The sequence below is a fragment of the Esox lucius genome, chromosome 19 (genome assembly GCF_011004845.1).
Source record: "Esox lucius isolate fEsoLuc1 chromosome 19, fEsoLuc1.pri, whole genome shotgun sequence".
Taxonomy (NCBI): Eukaryota; Metazoa; Chordata; class Actinopteri; order Esociformes; family Esocidae; genus Esox; species Esox lucius.
In genome coordinates, this window is record NC_047587.1 from 2,100,117 (window position 1) to 2,122,191 (window position 22,075).

General features: G+C 46.7%; 1 protein-coding gene across 1 annotated transcript in view; it reads left to right on the plus strand.

Annotated features, from left to right (window-relative positions):
- Window positions 1-21,071, plus strand: part of smad6b (SMAD family member 6b) — a 31,129-nt gene extending 10,058 nt beyond the window's left edge. The window contains exon 4 of the mRNA XM_010905245.4: window positions 20,115-21,071. Coding sequence (XP_010903547.2) covers window positions 20,115-20,692 — 578 coding nt within the window. The 3' untranslated portion in view covers window positions 20,693-21,071. The remainder of the gene's footprint in view (window positions 1-20,114) is intronic.
- Window positions 21,072-22,075: the final 1,004 nt, after the last annotated feature.

The following is a 22,075-nucleotide window of genomic DNA, read 5'->3' on the forward strand; positions in this document are numbered from 1 at the left end:
TGTGTTTCCTGACTCCAGCGCTGTGTGTGTTTTTCATGTAATAACGGTGCATAACAGGAATCATGAATCATACTCTTATCTCCATCTCTTCTCCGGCCTGTATGTAGCATCACATCTAGATGCAGGGGGGAAAAAAGTTCAGGACATTGTGTGGGTGTGTTATGAAAGACATTACTAATCAACAACACTGAACAGAGACAGGAATTATTCTGACATCTTGAAATATAGACCCCAAATCCAATGTTATTTCTAACAATATTGTTATTAAACCTTTATTTCAACAAGGAACACAGACTGGAACCGAGGTCTCTTTTACAGCTGGGCCCTGCAGCCACACTGGGGACAACAAGTATTTGATACACTGCCTATTTTGCAGGTTTTCCCACTTACAAAGCATGTAGAAGTCGGTAATTTTATCATAGGTACTCTTCAACAAGTGTGTGTGTCTGTGCTTTTTACATATGTAGGTGTGTTTTATGTGTGTGTGTGTGTGTGTGTGCTTTTTACATATGTAGTTGTGTTGTACGTGTGTGTGTGTGTGCTTTTTACATATGTAGGTGTGTTTTATGTGTGTTCAGGTCTGGAGACTGGCTAGGCCACTCCAGTACCTTGAGATGCTTCTTACGGAGCCACTCCTTAGTTGCTCTGGCTGTGTGTTTCAAGTCATTGTCATGCTGGAAGACCCAGCCATGACCCATCTTCAATGTTCTTACTGAGGGAAGGAGGTTGTTGGCCAAGATCTCGCAATACATGGCCCCATCCATCCTCCATGAAGAAAAGCCAAAAATGATGTTTCCACCTCCATGCTTCACGGTTGGGATGGTGTTCTTGGGGTTGTACTCATCCTTCTTCTTCCTCCAAACATGGCAAGTGGAGTTTAGATCAAAAAGCTCTATTTTTGTCTCATCAGACAACATGATCTTCTCCCATTCCTCCTCATTGGCAAACTTCAGATGGGCCTGGACATGCGCTGGCTTGAGCAGGGGGACCTTGCGTGCGCTGCAGGATTTTAATCCATGATGGCATAGAGTGTTACTAATGGTTTTCTTTGAGACTGTGGTCCCAGCTCTCTTCAGGTCATTGACCAGGTCCTGCTGTGTAGTTCTGGGCTGATCCCTCACCTTCCTCATGATCATTGATGCCCCATGAGGTGAGATCTTGCATAGAGCCCCAGACCGAGGGAGATTGACCCTCATCTTGAACTTCTTCCATTTTGTAATAACTGCGCCAACAGTGGTTGCCTTCTCACCAAGCTGCTTGCCTATTGTCCTGTAGCCCATCCCAGCCTTGTGCAGGTCTACAATTTTATCCCTGATGTCCTTACACAGCTCCCTGGTCTTGGCCATTGTGGAGAGGTTGGAGTCTGTTTGATTGAGTGTGTGGACAGGTGTCTTTTATACAGGTAACGAGTTCAAACAGGTGCAGTTAATACAGGTAATGAGTGGAGAACAGGAGGTCTTCTTACAGAAAAACTAACAGGTCTGTGAGAGACGGAATTCTTACTGGTTGGTAGGTGATCAAATACTTATGTCATGCAATAAAATGCATATTAATTATTTAAAAACCATACAATGTGATTTTCTGGATTTCTGTTTTAGATTCCGTCTCTCACAGTTGAAGAGTACCCATGATAAACATTACAGACCTCTACATGCTTTTTAAGTGGGAAAATCGACAGTGTATCAAATACTTGCTCTCCCCAATGTCAGCGTTTCATACAATGTGGGTTCAAAGCCGAGGCGTGGCTAGGATCACAGTACAGCCCCCCCCCGCACCACCCGGGACAGAAAGTACAGGGTCTTGAATGCACACGCAGACAATGTGGATGTACATGCTAGTGGCCTACACGTCTACATTGTCATAATGGATTTATAGATGACTAGATCAGGGGCTATAGCCCCGGACGCTCAGGCCTAATGACGCCACTGGTTCAAAGATTTAAAAGGACTGACAAAACAAGACATACAATGATTAAGAAATTACATAAAACAGACAAAACAAAAAGATAACAGATAGCACAAAACAAGTAAAATATAAAAAAAGATTTATATAAAAAAATACAGCATCAGATTGTTTAAATTTACACAGAGGTTATTCCCTCACTATAGCAAACGATTTACAAGCAGCCTCCAGACGGACTCTCACCAGCCCGGTATCTCAATCCTTGCGCGTCCAGCGCTTGGATAAACTTGTCAGTCGTTCCATCAGATGAACCCTGCATCGATGTCCATTTAGTGTGTCAGGAAGACTGGTTGGCAGTCAACACAGCTACAATCTATTCCATTACACAGTGGGAACACATTCCCATGTCTAAAATCCCACTGCTGATTGTGAATTCATCCCTGTTATGCCCAGTTCTGCCTTTGCTTCCAGGAAAACCGCAGTCTGGCAGTGGCAAACATCATTCTGCCTCCCACTGATGACTGTGTTGTTGTCATGACAACATTTTTCTAGTAAAAGGGACCAGGAGAGAAATAGCCAATTAGAAGCCAGGGATGAATAGGTGTCCATGAGGATGTAAGGACCAGTCACATTTAGCAGCAGGAGAGAGGTCTGGTTTGAAACATGCTGCCGGAAGGACCAAGTTCTAATTTATCTGTTTAACCAATGACTTAATTTCAAACAAATTGTAGCACATGTTCTAATCCTAGCATTTACGTGAGCACCAAATTATTGGGATTTATCAAAAGGTTGCACAGTGTGTTTCCATTGATTAGTTTGAATTCAGAGCGTTGTTGGATTGTCGGTGCAGGGCTACTCGTTGCTGTCTGGATGTTTGGATCTCAAAGCTTCTTCTGGTTGAATAGTATTGTTGATCCAAGCACTCTGACAACAGCAGTCAAGCATCCAAATCAAAGTGGTTCATGTTGGGTAGCTCGCTTGCTACTTTCCAACTTAAAAGAGAATCTCACATTTGTCAGCACATTTGTCAATACTGGACAATAACAAGTGTAAACATTTAAATACAAACATTAGACTACTTTTGGATCGACAAAGCAACTCACATTTCATCCCACTTAAATATTTCTCTGGGGAAAAATAGAAAGGAGAAAGGGGAGAAAAGGAGGAAAGTAGAAGTATGGAGGAGTGGGAAGAGGTGGATAGGTAAGGGAGACCGACCACAGTCTCCCTGGTGTCACCAGTGTCACATGAGGTCTGTCAACCTGCCGGCCCTGTGTCATGAGGTCTGCCAACCTGCCGGCCCTGTGTCATGAGGTCTATCAACCAGCCGGCCCGGTGTCATGAGGTCTATCAACCAGCCGGCCTGGTGTCATGAGGTCTATCAACCAGCCGGCCCTGTGTCATGAGGTCTGCCAACCTGCCGGCCCGGTGTCATGAGGTCTGCCAACCTGCCGGCCCTGTGTCATGAGGTCTATCAACCAGCCGGCCCGGTGTCATGAGGTCTGCCAACCTGCCGGCCCTGTGTCATGAGGTCTATCAACCAGCCGGCCCTGTGTCATGAGGTCTGCCAACCTGCCGGCACTGTGTCATGAGGTCTGCCAACCTGCCGGCCCTGTGTCATGAGGTCTATCAACCAGCCGGCCCTGTGTCATGAGGTCTATCAACCAGCCGGCCCTGTGTCATGAGGTCTGCCAACCTGCCGGCCCTGTGTCATGAGGTCTATCAACCAGCTGGCCCGGTGTCATGAGGTCTATCAACCAGCCGGCCCTGTGTCATGAGGTCTATCAACCAGCTGGCCCGGTGTCATGAGGTCTGCCAACCTGCCGGCCCGGTGTCATGAGGTCTGTCAACCAGCCGGCCCTGTGTCATGAGGTCAATCAACCTGCCGGCCCTGTGTCATGAGGTCTGTCAACCAGCCGGCCCTGTGTCATGAGGTCTGCCAACCTGCCGGCCCTGTGTCATGAGGTCTGCCAACCTGCCGGCCCGGTGTCATGAGGTCTGTCAACCTGCCGGCCCTGTGTCATGAGGTCTGCCAACCTGCCGGCCCGGTGTCATGAGGTCTGTCAACCAGCCGGCCCTGTGTCATGAGGTCAATCAACCTGCCGGCCCTGTGTCATGAGGTCTGTCAACCAGCCGGCCCTGTGTCATGAGGTCTGCCAACCTGCCGGCCCTGTGTCATGAGGTCTGCCAACCTGCCGGCCCGGTGTCATGAGGTCTGTCAACCTGCCGGCCCTGTGTCATGAGGTCTATCAACCAGCCGGCCCTGTGTCATGAGGTCTATCAACCAGCCGGCCCTGTGTCATGAGGTCTGCCAACCTGCCGGCCCTGTGTCATGAGGTCTATCAACCAGCTGGCCCGGTGTCATGAGGTCTATCAACCAGCCGGCCCTGTGTCATGAGGTCTATCAACCAGCTGGCCCGGTGTCATGAGGTCTGCCAACCTGCCGGCCCGGTGTCATGAGGTCTGTCAACCAGCCGGCCCTGTGTCATGAGGTCAATCAACCTGCCGGCCCTGTGTCATGAGGTCTGTCAACCAGCCGGCCCTGTGTCATGAGGTCTGCCAACCTGCCGGCCCTGTGTCATGAGGTCTGCCAACCTGCCGGCCCGGTGTCATGAGGTCTGTCAACCTGCCGGCCCTGTGTCATGAGGTCTGCCAACCTGCCGGCCCGGTGTCATGAGGTCTGTCAACCAGCCGGCCCTGTGTCATGAGGTCAATCAACCTGCCGGCCCTGTGTCATGAGGTCTGTCAACCAGCCGGCCCTGTGTCATGAGGTCTGCCAACCTGCCGGCCCTGTGTCATGAGGTCTGCCAACCTGCCGGCCCGGTGTCATGAGGTCTGTCAACCTGCCGGCCCTGTGTCATGAGGTCTGCCAACCTGCTGGCCCGGTGTCATGAGGTCTATCAGGGCTCCTGTCTGGTATCGACTGACTACTGTCCAGCCAGCCCTGCCCAGAGGCAGCCAGAAAGCTACTACCCAGCCAGCCCATACAAACAGGCTACGACCACCCTGCCTTTATGTCTCTTTTCCCTAGACCATCCAGAAATCACGTTCTGCTAATTGGTTATTTGAGACAATAGGCCCTGCAGACAAACATCCTGTTTTCGAAAGCAATGCCTGTCTGAGTGGTCGCCCTGCTTCAGCTGGGATCATCAGCTTCTGTGGAGGTCATCAGTTTCAGCAGGGGCGATTGCTTCTTGAGTTTGTGGTCATGGGACAGAATTTACTAAAACTGTAGAGTATAAATTGACCGCAAAATGTCCATTGTTTGACTAGAACATCTTAATCTTTTCAAAATGTGTTTCCATCTGCTCACGACTCTCTGTGTTCAGTGGAAATACTTTGGAACAGATTTCCAATGTTCAAATAATTCAGAGCAGATTGTTCTCTTTAAAGTTTTTTTATGTACAACAATTAATATTTAAAAAAACAGTATAATAATAGAGAAAAATGTTAAACAACTGCTAGAGAATGCTGCAATTCTCTTTTCTCCAAGTTCTCCGGGCCTCTTTTTTTAAGTCTTGTGTTCTTTATGTCCTCTGGGTTCTCTGAGTCTCGGTTCTAGAACCCTGTGTTCTTTATGTTCTCTGGGCTCCCTGAGTCTCGTTTCTAAAGCCTTGTGTTCTTTATGTTTTCTGGGAATGAAGCCCTGGATTTTTTGGTTTGTCTGAGTCTATGTTCTATTGCTCTGTGTTCTCTGGGTACCAGAGCTCTGGTCAAATAGAGTTCACTATATAGGGCTTTCTGTAGCCACAGTCTTTCTCTCCTCAAGTATTTGTTCCTGTCCCGAGGCCCACGCTTCCGTTTCCTTCCATCCTATGTAGCACACATGGAAGCACACTCACATTTACATAAACACATGCAAATACACACACACACTGACACACACAGACACACACACGCCCACACATGCACACTGACACACACACACACACACACTGACACACACACACACACACACACACACTGACACACACAGACACACACACACACACACACACACACACACACACTGACACACACACACACACTGACACACACACATAGACACACACACACACACACACACTGACACACACAGACACACACACGCCCCCACACACACACTGACACACACCCACACACACACTGACACAGACACACACAGGCACACACACTGACACACACAGACACACACACTGACACACACACACACACACACACTGACACACACACACACACACAGACACACAGACAGAAAGATAGTTATTGATCCAAAAGGTCATGATAATGTGTCTGCTGATTCCATTGCTTTATATTGTTAGTAGCATTTTAGTGTGTAGCGTGTCTGGTAATGTGTAGTGTGTCAGGTAGTGTGTCAGGTAGGGTAGTGTGTCAGGTAGTGTGTAGTGTGTCAGAGATATTTTGAATGGGACAGCAGTCTGGAGCAGAAAAGTCTGGGACTTGTGTCTGGGTCACACAGTCAGTAAGATAATCAGACAGTCAGACAGACTCATTCATATTGAAAGTGAGTCAGTCCTTTAGTCAGCCAGTCAGTCAGATAGTGAGTGAGTCCTTTAGTCAGCCAGTCAGTCAGATAGACAGTCAGTCCTTTAGTCAGCCAGTCAGTCAGATAGTGAGTCAGTCCTTTAGTCAGCCAGTCAGTCAGATAGTGAGTCAGTCCTTTAGTCAGCCAGTCAGTCAGATAGTGAGTCAGTCCTTTAGTCAGCCAGTCAGAGTCAGATAGTGAGTGAGTCCTTTAGTCAGCCAGTCAGTCAGATAGACAGTCAGTCCTTTAGTCAGCCAGTCAGTCAGATAGTGAGTGAGTCCTTTAGTCAGCCAGTCAGTCAGATAGTGAGTGAGTCCTTTAGTCAGCCAGTCAGAGTCAGATAGTGAGTGAGTCCTTTAGTCAGCCAGTCAGTCAGATAGACAGTCAGTCCTTTAGTCAGCCAGTCAGAGTCAGATAGACAGTCAGTCCTTTAGTCAGCCAGTCAGTCAGATAGTGAGTCAGTCCTTTAGTCAGCCAGTCAGTCAGATAGTGAGTCAGTCCTTTAGTCAGCCAGTCAGTCAGATAGAGAGTCAGTCCTTTAGTCAGCCAGTCAGTCAGATAGTGAGTCAGTCCTTTAGTCAGCCAGTCAGTCAGATAGTGAGTCAGTCCTTTAGTCAGCCAGTCAGTCAGATAGTGAGTGAGTCCTTTAGTCAGCCAGTCAGTCAGATAGTGAGTCAGTCCTTTAGTCAGCCAGTCAGTCAGATAGTGAGTCAGTCCTTTAGTCAGCCAGTCAGTCAGATGGTGAGTCAGTCCTTTAGTCAGCCAGTCAGAGTCAGATAGTGAGTCAGTCAGTCAGTGATGTAGTCAGTCAGCAAGTCAAGTAGTCAGTAAAAGTTGATCAGACATTCAGTCAGTCAAATGGTTTGTCAGATAGTCAGTCAGTCACTTTGTGTGTTTACACTGAAACTGAATGTTAAGAATGTGTTTCTATTTTTGAACGTTTGAAATTAGTTCTTGGCAGATTGTCAAATGGGTTCAAGCAAAGCAGCAGAAACACACCAGTCAGTTCTAAAGCATCATCCAACAGCTCAGCCTGTCTGCAACAACATCATTTTGTCTTGCAACATGTTTCTCTCTGCGTTTGAAGACAAAAGATATTTACAGTTTTTCTCGATTGCTTACAAGCATCGGTCAATACTGAAACCACAATAACAAAACTCTTCACACAGTGTGCATTACAAACATGCATTATTGCAAAACAGTTAATCTCACCCCCAAAACTCACTAAAACCACCAAAACACTTCATGCATGTCTCAAAACAAGCTTGTTGCACCAAAACACTGGCAACAATCCTCACTCAGAAACACACACTGTCACTCATAACACACTGACCTAAAAAACACTAACAACAGGGATCATTACATGAATGACGAAGTTTTGTCTTGTAGGTTTGTATCTGTATGTTTGGTTATTGAACAGACATCTTACCTGGATATATTGATACTGGAGTTCAGTCACACATTCGCAGTTTCTCTCAAAGGTTACCGTGTACAACATTTGGGTTGGTTTTCAGTTGAAACTGCAATCAACTGTGTTTGGATTTACTAAATATTCTAACATTATTTACATTTTCGAACAAATATCAAACATTTTCTTTATATTTCAATCTGGTCACTGCAAAAATGCACACCAGTTGCCATCATTCAGTTTTGAATGTGTTTTTAACAGTTTTGAGAACAGTGTGTAAGCATCTGAGAAAACATGTGCTGTGAATATATTGTTTTGTAGGTGGTTGAGTTTGATTGAGAAAAGAGTTCATGGATTTTGGGGAATGTGTTCATTGAATGCATTTTGTGTGACAGCAATGAGAAAGTATTCACAGTTTGGTTTGCATACACTTCTGTTTGGCTGACTGTGGGAAGAGTTTTGTTACTGTAACTTCTGTATTGTTCAATGCTTGTAAGCAATTGGGAAAAGTGAAAACTGTGAAAGTGAAAATAGGTTCTCTGCTGCAGTCGCGGTGATCCTCTTTGGTTTGTTGTATTCAAATGTAGAGACGTTTATGCGTGAGAAAGAATGTGTGTGTGAATGTGAGTCAAAAACAGAAGTGTGTGTTACACCACAGTGTTATGATTGAAACAGAACTCTACTGACATGTTACACTGACGCAACACACACACACACACCAACACACACACACACACCAACACACACACAGTCTGTGATCCACTTGGTCGATCAGTTGAACGGGACTGTGTCCATCATCCCCGCCAGGCTCACAGTAACTCAATATACAGCTTTCAGCTCACATTAGAATGACTGACTGGCACAGTAGACAGGCAGCCTAACAGACAGGAACACACGGACAGTTGCTGACTGGTACAGTAGACAGGCAGCCTAACAGAGAGGAAAACATGGACAGTTACTGACTGGTACAGTAGACAGGCAGTCTAGCAGACAGGAACACATGGACAGTTACTGACTGGTACAGTAGACAGGCAGTCTAGCAGACAGGAACACATGGACAGTTACTGACTGGTACAGTAGACAGGCAGCCTAGCAGAGAGGAACACATGGACAGTTACTGACTGGTACAGTAGACAGGCAGTCTAGCAGACAGGAACACATGGACAGTTACTGACTGGTACAGTAGACAGGCAGTCTAGCAGAGACAAACACATGGAACGTTGGTCAATATTCCCTTAAGCAAGGCACTTAACCCTGGATCACTTCCAGTGTCTCTGTGTCTGTGAATCTCTCTCCAAGGGTGTCTGAGGTGGGATTGAAAACACCTTTGCATTTGGCAACAACATGCCCTGTCCAGTGGAACAGGATGAATACAGACATTCCCTGTCTTCTGTTGTCCGCTGGCAGCGTTCTCAGCTTCTTCCTCATTGGCACAGAGCAGTCGCTCTGGCTTCTTATTGGCACAGTGCAGTCGCTCTGGCTTCTAGCAATGTTGGAGATGTGACACGAACAAAGCAACAATATTAGGTTGTTTTGTTTCAGAACATGTGAGTCATTATTGATAGTCTGAGGGGAGGGATATTGAAGAGAGTTGGAGGAGTAGAAAGGAGTAATTGAGGAGAGGTTCAGGAGAGGAGTTGTTTTAGAGACAAAAAAAAAGTGAGACCTGCATGATCTGTAATTATAATTGCACAGTATGTCCCATTTCACAGGTTCTGATATATCACCGGACTTACTTTAATTTCCCTTTTAAGTAAACAGGAAATGTATTGCTGCGGACAGTCCAATTGGACTGGTTTAGTTTTCTGCCTGTCCAAAATGGCCACCATTCTGGAGCTTTGAGGGATTATGAAAGTTGAGCAGTATCTATGGATGCAGCAGGAGGTAGGGGAATGTAGGAGGTCTCCTCTACAGAGCCAATGTTCCCAGGAGGATGCAGGATGAGTACTTCTGGATGGGGTCTTTAAGACAACGTTGTTGACGTTTCACAGATAGAATTACAACCAAAAAGTCTCATAAGTAATGTGTAAAATAAAATATGCACAGATTAGGAATTTTTACAAATCCTGACGTAGGGGAATTTTTACAAAAAGTCTGTTTCTGACGTAGGGGTTTGATTTAGGGTAAAACATTCTGTTAGGGTTAGTTTTATGTTCAGTCAGTTCAGGTTTGGGTTAAGTTAAAGTTAGGATCAGGGATTGATTTGTTTCCTGGTCATCAGAAGAAGTGCAAGGCTGTGGTTTGAGTGTGTGTGTGTGTGTGTCTTGCATAGCTTCCTGTGCCTTTTTCATTTCCCCCTGTTTATTGATTTTGTTTATGGATTGTCTTTGTAGTCTGCTATCCACGGTAAAGCATACCTCACTGTATCCATTTTCTTCTGCTATCATCCCTTTATCTCTGTTATCCCTTAAACATGTTTCTCATACTTTTACCTGTCATCTCTTTATATCTGACATCATCCCTCTGCTACCATCCCTTTATCTTTGCCATCATCCTTTTACCTCTGCCGTCATCCCCTTAATTTCTGCAATCATCCCTTTACAACTGCCGTCATCGTTTTACCTCTGCTATCATCCATTTATCTCTGTCATTATCCCTTCAACATGCCATCATCCTTTTACCTGTCGTCTCTTTATATTTGACATCATCCCTCTGCTACCATCCCTTTATCTCTGCCATCATCCTTTTACCTCTGCTATCATCCCCTTTATTTCCCTTTATATTTGCCATTATTCTTTGCCTTTGCTATCATCTTTACTTCTGCTGTCATCCCTTTATCTCTTCTATTATCTTCACCTACTGATATCTTTGTTTTACCTTGCCATCATCGCCTTACTTCTTTTAAGAAATATTGGAGGGGGAAAGAGAGTGTTGAGGAAGGGATGTAGATGACAGACAGATTACATAAAGTCTTAGAATCTCATCTCATTCTCAAAACCCGTTGGATGATTACCGGCAGGTCCTTTCTGTCGGAACTGCTCCAACAGGTTTTTGATAAAGACACGAGCAGAGAAAGACGCAACAAGTATACAAGTGAAATCGTGTTCAGGAGGTTATTGGGTTCGCTAGGCTCCAGCCTGCTCTGCTCTGACGATCTGGTTTAGGTTGGGCCGCTGTCAATATGACACTGGTCTGTGATCAGTCAGTGTGAATGGTCTGTGATCAGTCAGTTGGCTGCCCGGGCGCTGACGGAGATCAGGGCACTCATGGAACTTGCTGAAAAGGGGAGTGAGAGACGTCAATCATACCTGCAATTGTAAATGAGGCTAGAGCTTCTCATTATTGAAATATCAATGCAATTTACCTTCAGAGCTGTTGTGGTTGCCACAAGAAAAGGAGACTCTACAGGTCATCATCTGGTCACCTTAGTCTGATAAAAGATGCCTGGAAAATTATGCAATGGTCTCTGAAGGTCAAAATGTTTCATTAATTATATTTCAACATACTTTACTGGTCTATCCTAAATAGTAAGAAATGGAGACTAAAAATGTCAGAAACATTTGGGAGCATTTTGTTTTGTTGGATAGGAAAATGGTGACAAGGTTTGAAGCACCAGTCAGTGTATTTTTCCGTTGGAAATGTACTTAGGTGATCTATTTGTAATCTGACATTTAGTACAACATTTTGAAGTGCTTCCTGGTAGAAGAGAGGAGCATTCTGGTTGACATGAAATGTAAAGATGGAGAAGAGAAGTACATTCTGTTCAGCTTGAAATATAAAGACGTCAGAGAAGAGCATTCTGGTCAGCTAGACATATAAAGATGTAGAAGAAAATAGTGTTCTGGTCAGCTAGACATACAAAGATGTAGAAGAAAAGTGTTTTGGTCAGCCAGACATATAAAGATGTAGAAGAAAAGTGTTCTGGTCAGCCAGACATATAAAGATGTAGAAGAAAAGTGTTCTGGTCAGCTAGACACATAAAGATGTAGAAGAAAAGAGTGTTCTGGTCAGCTAGACATATTAAGATGTACAGTGGGGAGAACAAGTATTTGCAGGTTTTCCTACTTACAAAGTATGTAGAGGTCTGTAATGTTTTTTCATAGTTACACTTCAACTGTGAGAGACGGAATCTAAAACAAAAATCCAGAAAATCACATGTGATTTTTAAATAATTAATATGCATTTTATTGCATGACATAAGTATTTGATCACCTACCAACCAGTAAGAATTCCAGCTCTCACAGACCTGTTAAGAAGCCCTCCTGTTCTCCACTCATTACCTGTATTAACTGCACCTGTTTGAACTCGTTACCTGTATAAAAGACACCTGTCCACACACTCAATCAAACAGACTCCCACCTCTCCACAATGGCCGAGACCAGAGAGCTGTGTAAGGACATCAGGGATAAAATTGTAGACCTGCACAAGGCTGTGATGGGCTGCAGGATAATAGGCAAGCAGCTTGGTGAGAAGGCGACAACTGTTGGCGCAATTATTAGAAAATGGAAGAAGTTCAAGATGACAGTCAATCTCCCTCGGTCTGGGGCTCCATGCAAGATCTCACCTCGTGGGGTATCAGTGATCATGAGGAAGGTGAGGGATCAGCCCACTACACAGCAGGACCTGGTCAATGACCTGAAGAGAGCTGGGACCACAGTCTCAAAGAAAACCATTAGTAACACACTACGCCGTCATGGATTAAAATCCTGCAGCACACGCAAGGTCCCCCTGCTCAAGCCAGTGCATGTCCAGGCCTGTCTGAAGTTTGCCAGTGACCATCTGGATGATCCAGAGGAGGAATGGGAGAAGGTCATGTGGTCTGATGAGACAAAAATAGAGCTTTTTGGCCTAAACTCCACTCGCCGTGTTTGCAGGAAGAAGGATGAGTACAACCCCAAGAACACCATCCCAACCGTGAAGCATGGAGGTGGAAACATCATTCTTTGGGGATGCTTTTCTGCAAAGGGTACAGGAGGACTGCACCATATTGAGGGGATGATGGATGGGGCCATTTATCGCGAGATCTTGGCCAACAACCTCCTTCCCTCAGTAAGAGCATTGAAGATGGGTCGTGGCTGGGTCTTCCAGCATGACAACGACCCGAAACACACAGCCAGGGCAACTAAGGAGTGCCTCCCTAAGAAGCATTTCAAGGTCCTGGAGTGGCCTAGCCAGTCTCCAGACCTGAACCCAATATAAAATCTTTGGAGGGAGCTGAAAGTCTGTATAGCCCAGCGACAGCCCTGAAACCTGAAGAATCTGGAGAAGGTCTGCATGGAGGAGTGGACCAAAATCCCTGCTGCAGTGTGTGCAAATCTGATCAAGAACTACAGGAATTTTCTGGATTTTCTGGATTTTTGTTTTAGATTCTGGATTTTGGGATTTTTTTTTTGGGTACTCTTCACTCACAGTTGAAGAGTACCTATGATAAAAAATTACAGACTTCTACATGCTTTGTAAATGGGAAAATCGGCAAAATCAGCAGTGTATCAAATAATTGTTTTCCCCACTGTAGATCAATTATTTCTATTTAATCTGTGTAATGCGATAATAGTAAAGACAGGTTTTCACGTTCTACTAGCTAGATGTCCAAACTATTAGTCTTGGATTAGTTGGCTAGTATTTTTGGTTAGTTGGCTAGTATTCTTGGTTAGTAGGCTAGTATTCTTTTCCATCTCTACGTTTTTTGGTAGATGCTCAGTTGACTGATTGATTTCATCAAACTATTTAAAGATTAATTGATAACTCGTCATTGAAGACAATGGCAGCCGGGTAAGTACCATTCACAGCCACACATTTAAACACAACATCATCCACATTTTTACATGCTGTATCGAAAAAAACTTATCAAACCCAGCAGATCCCAGAGCCAAAACCCTGGGGATGTGCACCACTGGTTCTGTGTTTTGTTACGGGAAATGTGAGTTAATGTGATTGGTAATTCTTTCTGTGCCATACCTTTAAAAGCCCAGCCCGGCAGAGCTGTGCCCAGACACATGTAGGCTAATATAATCGTGATTTATGGTGCCTCCCTGAACGGCGCTGTGGTCTAAGTCAGCAGTCTGTGGTACATTGTGATCGGGCTGGGCTTTTATATTAATACTTGTGTTATTGTTTTGTTCCTGACACTCGATCATGGTGGTGTATCCAAAATGCCCACCCCTCCACATCTCAAAATGCCCCCTCCCCCATGGCCTTTGTCAAAAGACGTGCAAAACATAGAAAAAGGGTGCCATTTGGGACTTGGTCTGTTACTGTGAACACACCCTGGATTTTACACTGTGTGTGTATGTGTATGTATGTGTATGTATGTATGTGTGTGTGTGTGTGTGTGTGTTTCTATTCCATGTGTTTTACTCAGTCTGACATGCCAAATTTTGAGCCATAGTGAATTTCTATTTGACCAATAGGGTTCTTCTGGCTGAAAATGACATAAACAATTGACAAAACAATTGACAAAGCCTTGATATTTTTGAGAAAATGCATTTTCTATACCATTTAAAATGGTCTTGTAATTTCTACCATGAGAGAGAATTCTAATCACCTATAAATTGAGAACAGCAGAACAGAAGTAGTTCTTTAGTCTGAACAACTGCAAGTCTTGGCAAAAAACTGAAACAGAAATTAAAATTCACTATGGCTCAAAATTTAGCAGGGAATGCTTTTCTGGATCTCCATTAACCCTGCCATTTTAGAAACACAGTTTTAACTATGGTATATGCTTGCGGTATAGGGTTGGGGTATTGGACTATGGTATATGCCTGGGGTATAGGATAATGTTATAGGACTGCGGTATTGGGGTTTAGGAATATGGTATAGGCCTGGGGAATAGGATAATGGTATAGGACTGCGGTATTGGGGTTTAGGACTATGGTATAGGATAATGGTATAGGACTGCGGTATTGGAGTTTAGGAATATGGTATATGCCTGAGGTATAGAATAATGGTATAGGACTGCAGTATTGGGGTTTATGACTATGGTATAGGCCTGGGGTATAGGATAATGGTATAGGACTGCAGTATTGGGGTTTATGACTATGATATAGGCCTGGGGTATAGGATAATGGTATAGGACTGCAGTATTGGGGTTTATGACTATGGTATAGGCCTGGGGTATAGGATAATGGTATAGGACTGCGGTATTGGGGTTTAGGACTATGGTATAGGATAATGGTATAGGACTGCGGTATTGGAGTTTAGGAATATGGTATATGCCTGAGGTATAGAATAATGGTATAGGACTGCAGTATTGGGGTTTATGACTATGGTATAGGCCTGGGGTATAGGATAATGGTATAGGACTGCAGTATTGGGGTTTATGACTATGGTATAGGTCTGTGGGGCCCGGCCGGGCTCAGCCCGAACGGGTGACGTGGGGCCGCCCTCCCGTGGGCTCACCACCCACAGGAGGGACCATAAGGGGCCGGTGCAAAGAGGATCGGGCGGCAGTCGAAGGCAGGGGCCTAGACAACCCGATCTCTGGACACAGAAACTGGCTCTAGGGACGTGGAATGTCACCTCGCTGGCGGGGAAGGAGCCTGAGTTAGTGCGTGAGGTTGAGAGGTTCCGATTAGAGGTAGTCGGGATCACCTCTACGCACGGCTTGGGCTCTGGAACCACACTCCTTGAGAGAGGATGGACTCTTCACCACTCTGGAGTTGCCCATGGTGAGAGGCGGCGGGCTGGTGTGGGTTTGCTCATAGCTCCCCAGCTCTGCCGCCATGTGTTGGAGTTTACCCCGGTGAACGAGAGGGTCGTTTCCCTGCGCCTACGGGTCGGGGATAGGTCTCTCACTGTTGTTTGTGCCTACGGGCCGAACCGCAGTGCAGAGTACCCGACCTTCTTGGAGTCTCTGGGAGGGGTGCTGGAAAGTGCTCCGACTGGGGACTCTATTGTTCTACTGGGGGACTTCAACGCCCACGTGGGCAACGACAGTGACACCTGGAGGGGCGTGATTGGGAGGAACGGCCCCCCTGATCTGAACCCGAGTGGTGTTCAGTTATTGGACTTCTGTGCTAGTCACAGTTTGTCCATAACGAACACCATGTTCAAGCATAAGGGTGTCCATCAGTGCACGTGGCACCAGGACACCCTAGGCCGCAGGTCGATGATCGACTTTGTTGTCGTCTCATCTGACCTGCGGCCGTATGTCTTGGACACTCGGGTGAAGAGAGGGGCGGAGCTGTCAACTGATCACCACCTGGTGGTGAGTTGGATCCGATGGTGGGGGAGGAAGCTGGACAGACTCGGCAGGCCCAAGCGTACTGTAAGGGTCTGCTGGGAACGTCTGGCCGAGTCTCCTGTCAGAGAGATCTTTAACTCCCACCTCCGGCAGAGCTTCGACTGGATCCCGAGGGAGGTTGGAGATATTGAGTCCGAGTGGACCATGTTCTCCACCGCCATTGTCGAAGCGGCCGCTCGGAGCTGTGGCCGTAAGGTCTCCGGTGCCTGTCGAGGCGGCAATCCCCGAACCCGGTGGTGGACACCGGAAGTAAGGGATGCCGTCAAGCTGAAGAAGGAGTCCTATCAGGCCTGGTTGGCTTGTGGGACTCCTGAGGCAGCTGACGGGTACCGACAGGCCAAGCGGGCTGCAGCCCGGGTGGTTGTGGAGGCAAAAACTCGGGCCTGGGAGGAGTTCGGTGAGGCCATGGAGAAGGACTATCGGCTGGCCTCGAAGAGATTCTGGCAAACCATCCGGCGCCTCAGGAGAGGGAAACAGTGCCCTACCAACGCTGTTTACAGTAGAGGTGGGCAGCTGTTGACCTCAACTGAGGATGTCGTCGGGCGGTGGAAGGAGTACTTCGAGGATCTCCTCAATCCCGCTGACATGTCTTCCATTGAGGAAGCAGAGGATGAGGGCTCAGTGGTGGACTCGTCCATCACCCGGGCTGAAGTCACAGAGGTGGTCAAGAAACTCCTCGGTGGCAAGGCACCGGGGGTGGATGAGATCCGCCCTGAGTACCTCAAGTCTCTGGATGTTGTGGGGCTGTCTTGGTTGACACGCCTGTGCAACATCGCGTGGCGGTCGGGGACAGTGCCTCTGGGATGGCAGACCGGGGTGGTGGTCCCTCTTTTTAAGAAGGGGGACCGGAGGGTGTGTTCCAACTATAGGGGGATCACACTTCTCAGCCTCCCCGGGAAAGTCTATGCCAGGGTTCTGGAGAGGAGAATACGGCCGATAGTAGAACCTCGGATTCAGGAGGAACAGTGTGGTTTTCGTCCGGGCCATGGAACACTGGACCAGCTCTATACCCTCTACGGGGTGTTGGAGGGTTCATGGGAGTTTGCCCAACCAATCCACATGTGTTTTGTGGATTTGGAGAAGGCATTCGACTGTGTCCCTCGCGGCATCTTGTGGAGGGTGCTTGGGGAATATGGGGTCCTGGGTCCTTTGCTAAGGGCTGTCAGGTCCCTATACAACCGAAGCAGGAGCTTGGTCCGCATTGCCGGCAGTAAGTCAGACTTGTTCCCAGTGCATGTTGGACTCCGGCAGGGCTGCCCTTTGTCACCGGTTCTGTTTGTAATTTTTATGGACAGAATTTCTAGGCGCAGCCAGGGGCCGGAGGGTGTCAGGTTTGGGGACCACACGATTTCGTCTCTGCTCTTTGCAGATGATGTTGTCGTGTTGGCCCCTTCTAACCAGGACCTTCAGCATGCACTGGGACGGTTTGCAGCCGAGTGTGAAGCGGTGGGGATGAAAATCAGTACCTCCAAATCCGAGGCCATGGTCCTCAGTCGGAAAAGGGTGGCTTGCCCACTTCAGGTTGGTGGAGAGTGCCTGCCTCAAGTGGAGGAGTTTAAGTATCTAGGGGTCTTGTTCACGAGTGAGGGAAGGATGGAACGGGAGATTGACAGACGGATCGGTGCAGCTTCTGCAGTAATGCAGTCGATGTATCGGTCTGTCGTGGTGAAGAAAGAGCTGAGCCGCAAGGCGAAGCTCTCGATTTACCAGTCAATCTACGTTCCTACTCTCACCTATGGTCATGAGCTTTGGGTCATGACCGAAAGGACAAGATCCCGGATACAGGCGGCCGAAATGAGTTTTCTCCGCAGGGTGGCTGGGCGATCCCTTAGAGATAGGGTGAGAAGCTCGGTCACCCGGGAGGAGCTCAGAGTAGAGCCGTTGCTCCTCCACATCGAGAGGGGTCAGCTGAGGTGGCTTGGGCATCTTTTTCGGATGCCTCCGGAACGCCTTCCTGGGAAGGTGTTCCGGTCCCATCCCACCGGGAGGAGACCCCGGGGAAGACCTAGGACACGCTGGAGGGACTATGTCTCCCGGCTGGCCTGGGAACGCCTCGGTGTCCCCCCGGAAGAGCTAGAGGAAGTGTCTGGGGAGAGGGAAGTCTGGGCATCCCTGCTTAGACTGCTGCCCCCGCGACCCGGCCCCGGATAAGCGGTAGAAGATGGATGGATGGATGGATGGTATAGGTCTGGGGTATAGGATAATGGTATAGGACTGCAGTTTTGGGGTTTATGACTATGGTATAGGCCTGAGGTATAGGATAATGGTATAGGACTGCAGTATTGGGGTTTATGACTATGGTATAGGCCTGGGGTATAGAGCAAGATGACAAGAGCCATGATACTGTTCTGATCCTAATGAGTTCGCCCAATCTTCTCCTCCATTCCTCCCTCTTCCCCTTCTTTCTTTTTTCATACTGCTTGACACCAACCCGTCAGGGACGGGCTTAGCTTGTCTAGACTGGTCTCAGCCAAAACACACATTCAGCCCAACAAAACAGGATATTTTCCTTAGTCCACAGAGTGTTGTGCCCACTATCAGAAAAATAAAGGCTCAGTTTGGAAACAATTAACGTCCCTCAGAGCAATGTTGTTCAGGAACCATTTTAGGGCCTATGAAGAATAATTAATGGGAGGACTTTCAGAAGAACCGTACAATATTACAGAACCAATAGCTGGTGTTTGTAGCTTCAGCAGATGCCTGGTAAGCATTCTAGGATCCAGATGACATTTTAATCATGTCAGATGTTACAGGAAATCACTACATTTTGAATTGTTTTATATGTGGTAAAATAAAAACAGAGAAATTGAAACTAACAATTCGAAGCAAGCCTGCAATATAGCATGCTGGAAAATATGATCATTACGTTTGGTAACACCAACACTGTTTTTCTTTTACAGCACTGAATGTTAATTTACCTCGTACTGAGCAATTCTAACTCCTGAATCAACACTCAAAATGTTACACTGAAAAATCAACACTAGTTAACGCGGGTCAAATTGTTGCATGCTATGACAGGGTCAGATCTGCAGGAGGGCAGGGGAAGGTAGTGGGTCATTATATTGTGAGAAACAGAGGGGAAACTGGCCCGCTAAGATGCCCCTTTAAATCCCCATGGCTAAAAGCCACCGAACCGCCCCTTTAAATCCCCCTGGCTAAAAGAGGCTCTTTAGTAAAATAATGGCATCACTCTGTGTGAGAGTTAATGTGTGCTGATGGCATGAAGGCCTAGGGGTCACTGGATCACTGGCTGCCGTTGTCAGGGAGCTGAATGCCATGGAGGAGGGGGAGCAGGGTGGGGATAAATGGGGAGGGGGAGGGGGTGATGCCCACCACCCACCAGTGGAATCAGGAACGAGAGCGTGGCCTTGTCCATCTCACCGCGCTAACAGCAGTTCTCTCACATATGGAAACACCACTGTCTCGCTAACAAATACAAACCTTGTGTTATATTCCAAGGCTCTGAAAAGACGTGTTTACTGTCATAGAGTATAGATGTATTACCTACCGATTAATCCTCTGAGTAGGCGCGCGCTGAACATCACATTGAACGTAAATGGGATTAGTGTGGATAGAGAGTGACAGAAAGGGATATTCCGCCACCATGAGGCCATGGGAGGAATTGCAGTCATTTGGTTCTTGGCCTAAAGCACCCTTTACAATAGTTAGTTTAGCCTCTCTGTGCTTGTTGGGGGGTGTAGCTTAGGGTGTACTTACCTTTTCCACATCTCTTTATTTCTCTATCATTTTCCCCAGATGGTATTATAGCTTCAGTAATTCCCAGCTCCCTCCTGTAATAAAACACTTCTCCTTAATAGTATTTTATACATGTAGCACTCTGTATCTCTTTTATACTGTAATATTAATACATTCCTTTGTATCACTGTAATATTAAGATATGTATCTCCCTGTATCTCTGTTATACTGTAATATTAAGATATGTATCTCCCTGTATCTCTGTTATGCTGTAATATTAAGACATGTATCTCCCTGTATCTCTCTCTAATAGAAGTATTAATACACATGTATCTGTGTCCTCTTTCAAATGGCAGTGTTCATAAATGATTAATTGGTTGATTGACGGGTCTCTCCTCCAGATTCCAGCTTGTCATCGGGGGTCTCCCGGCAGATCCAGTGGTGCAACGTGGCGTACTGGGAGCACCGCCAGCGGGTGGGGCGTCTCTACCCTGTGTGCCAGACCTCCGTCTCCGTCTTCTACGACCTACCTCAGGGGACTGGCTTCTGTCTGGGCCAGCTCACCCTCGACCCCCGCCACCCCCGCTCCAGCCAACACCCCCGCTCCAGCACCGTCCAGCGCACCCGCGCCAAGATCGGCTATGGCATTGTCCTCAGTAAAGAGCCGGATGGGGTCTGGGCGTATAACCGCTCTCAGCATCCCATCTTCGTTAATTCTCCCACCCTGGATGTTCCTGGCAGTAGGAGTCTGGTGGTGAAGAAGGTGATGTCTGGATACTCCATCAAGGTGTTTGACTGGGGGAGATCCGGCATGGCCAGGAGCGCGCCACACTCAGAGCACCCAGAGCTGCTGGAGGGGCCCTATGACCCGAACAGTGTGAGGATCAGCTTTGCTAAGGGCTGGGGGCCCTGCTACTCCAGACAGTTCATCACATCCTGTCCCTGTTGGCTGGAGATACTGCTTAACAACCACAGATAACACACAGAGACACACATATACACACACACACGTACACACATCATGTCTCTGATGACACACACACACAGACACACATACACACACTCACACACACACACAGACACACACACAGAAACACACAGAGACACAAACACACACTAGCCCAGAAAACTATCCCAAATATTGATCTACCTAGATGATTTAATATAAATTTTTATATATTGTATGAAATATATATTATACTTGTAAATACGAGTCATTTTTACAATGTCATTATTTATGTACGGTGCAATGTGTTTATGGACAATAGGAAAAAAATGGAAAATGCACTTTGGCTTATACAGTGGGGAGAACAAGTATTTGATACACTGCCGATTTTGCAGGTTTTACCACTTACAAAGCATGTAGAAGTCTGTTATTTATTTATTTATTTACTCTTCAACTGTGAGTGACAGAATCTAAAACAAAAATAATAAGTATACATAAGTATTTGATACATCAGAAAAGCAGAACTTAATATTTGGTACAGAAACCGTTGTTTGCGATTACAGAGATCATACGTTTCCTGTAGTTCTTGACCAGGTTTGCACACACTGCAGCAGGGATTTTGGCCCACTCCTCCATACAGACCTTCTCCAGATCCTTCAGGATTCAGGGCTGTTGCTGGGCTAAACAGACTTTCAGCTCCCTCCAAATAATTTATATTGGGTTCAGGTCTGGAGACTGGCTAGGCCACTCCAGGACCTTGAGATGCTTCTTACAGAGCCACTCCTTAGTTGCCCTGGCTGTGTGTTTCGGGTCGTTGGCATGCTGGAAGACCCAGCCACAACCCATCTTCAATGCGCTTACTGAGGGAAGGAGGTTGTTGGCCAAGATCTTGCGATACATGGCCCCATCCATCCTCCCCTCAATACGGTGCAGTCGTCCTGTCCCCTTTGCAGAAAAGCATCCCCAAAGAATGATGTTTCCACCTCCATGCTTCACGGTTGGGATGGTGTTCTTGGGGTTGTACTCATCCTTCTTCCTCCAAACAAGGCTTTTTAGACCAAAAAGCTCTATTTTTGTCTCATCAGACAACATGACCTTCTCCCATTCCTCCTCTGGATCGTCCAGATGGTCATTGGCAAACTTCAGACAGGCCTGGACATGCGCTGGCTTGAGCAGGGGGACCTTGCGTGCGCTGCAGGATTTTAATCCATGACGGCGTAGTGTGTTACTAATGGTTTTCTTTGAGACTGTGGTCCCAGCTCTCTTCAGGTCATTGACCAGGTCCTGCCGTGTAGTTCTGGGCTGATCCCTCACCTTCCTCATGATCACTGATGCCTCATGATCACATTTTGGAGAGGTTGGAGTCTGTTTGATTGAGTGTGTGGACAGGTGTCCTTTATACAGGTAACGAGTTCA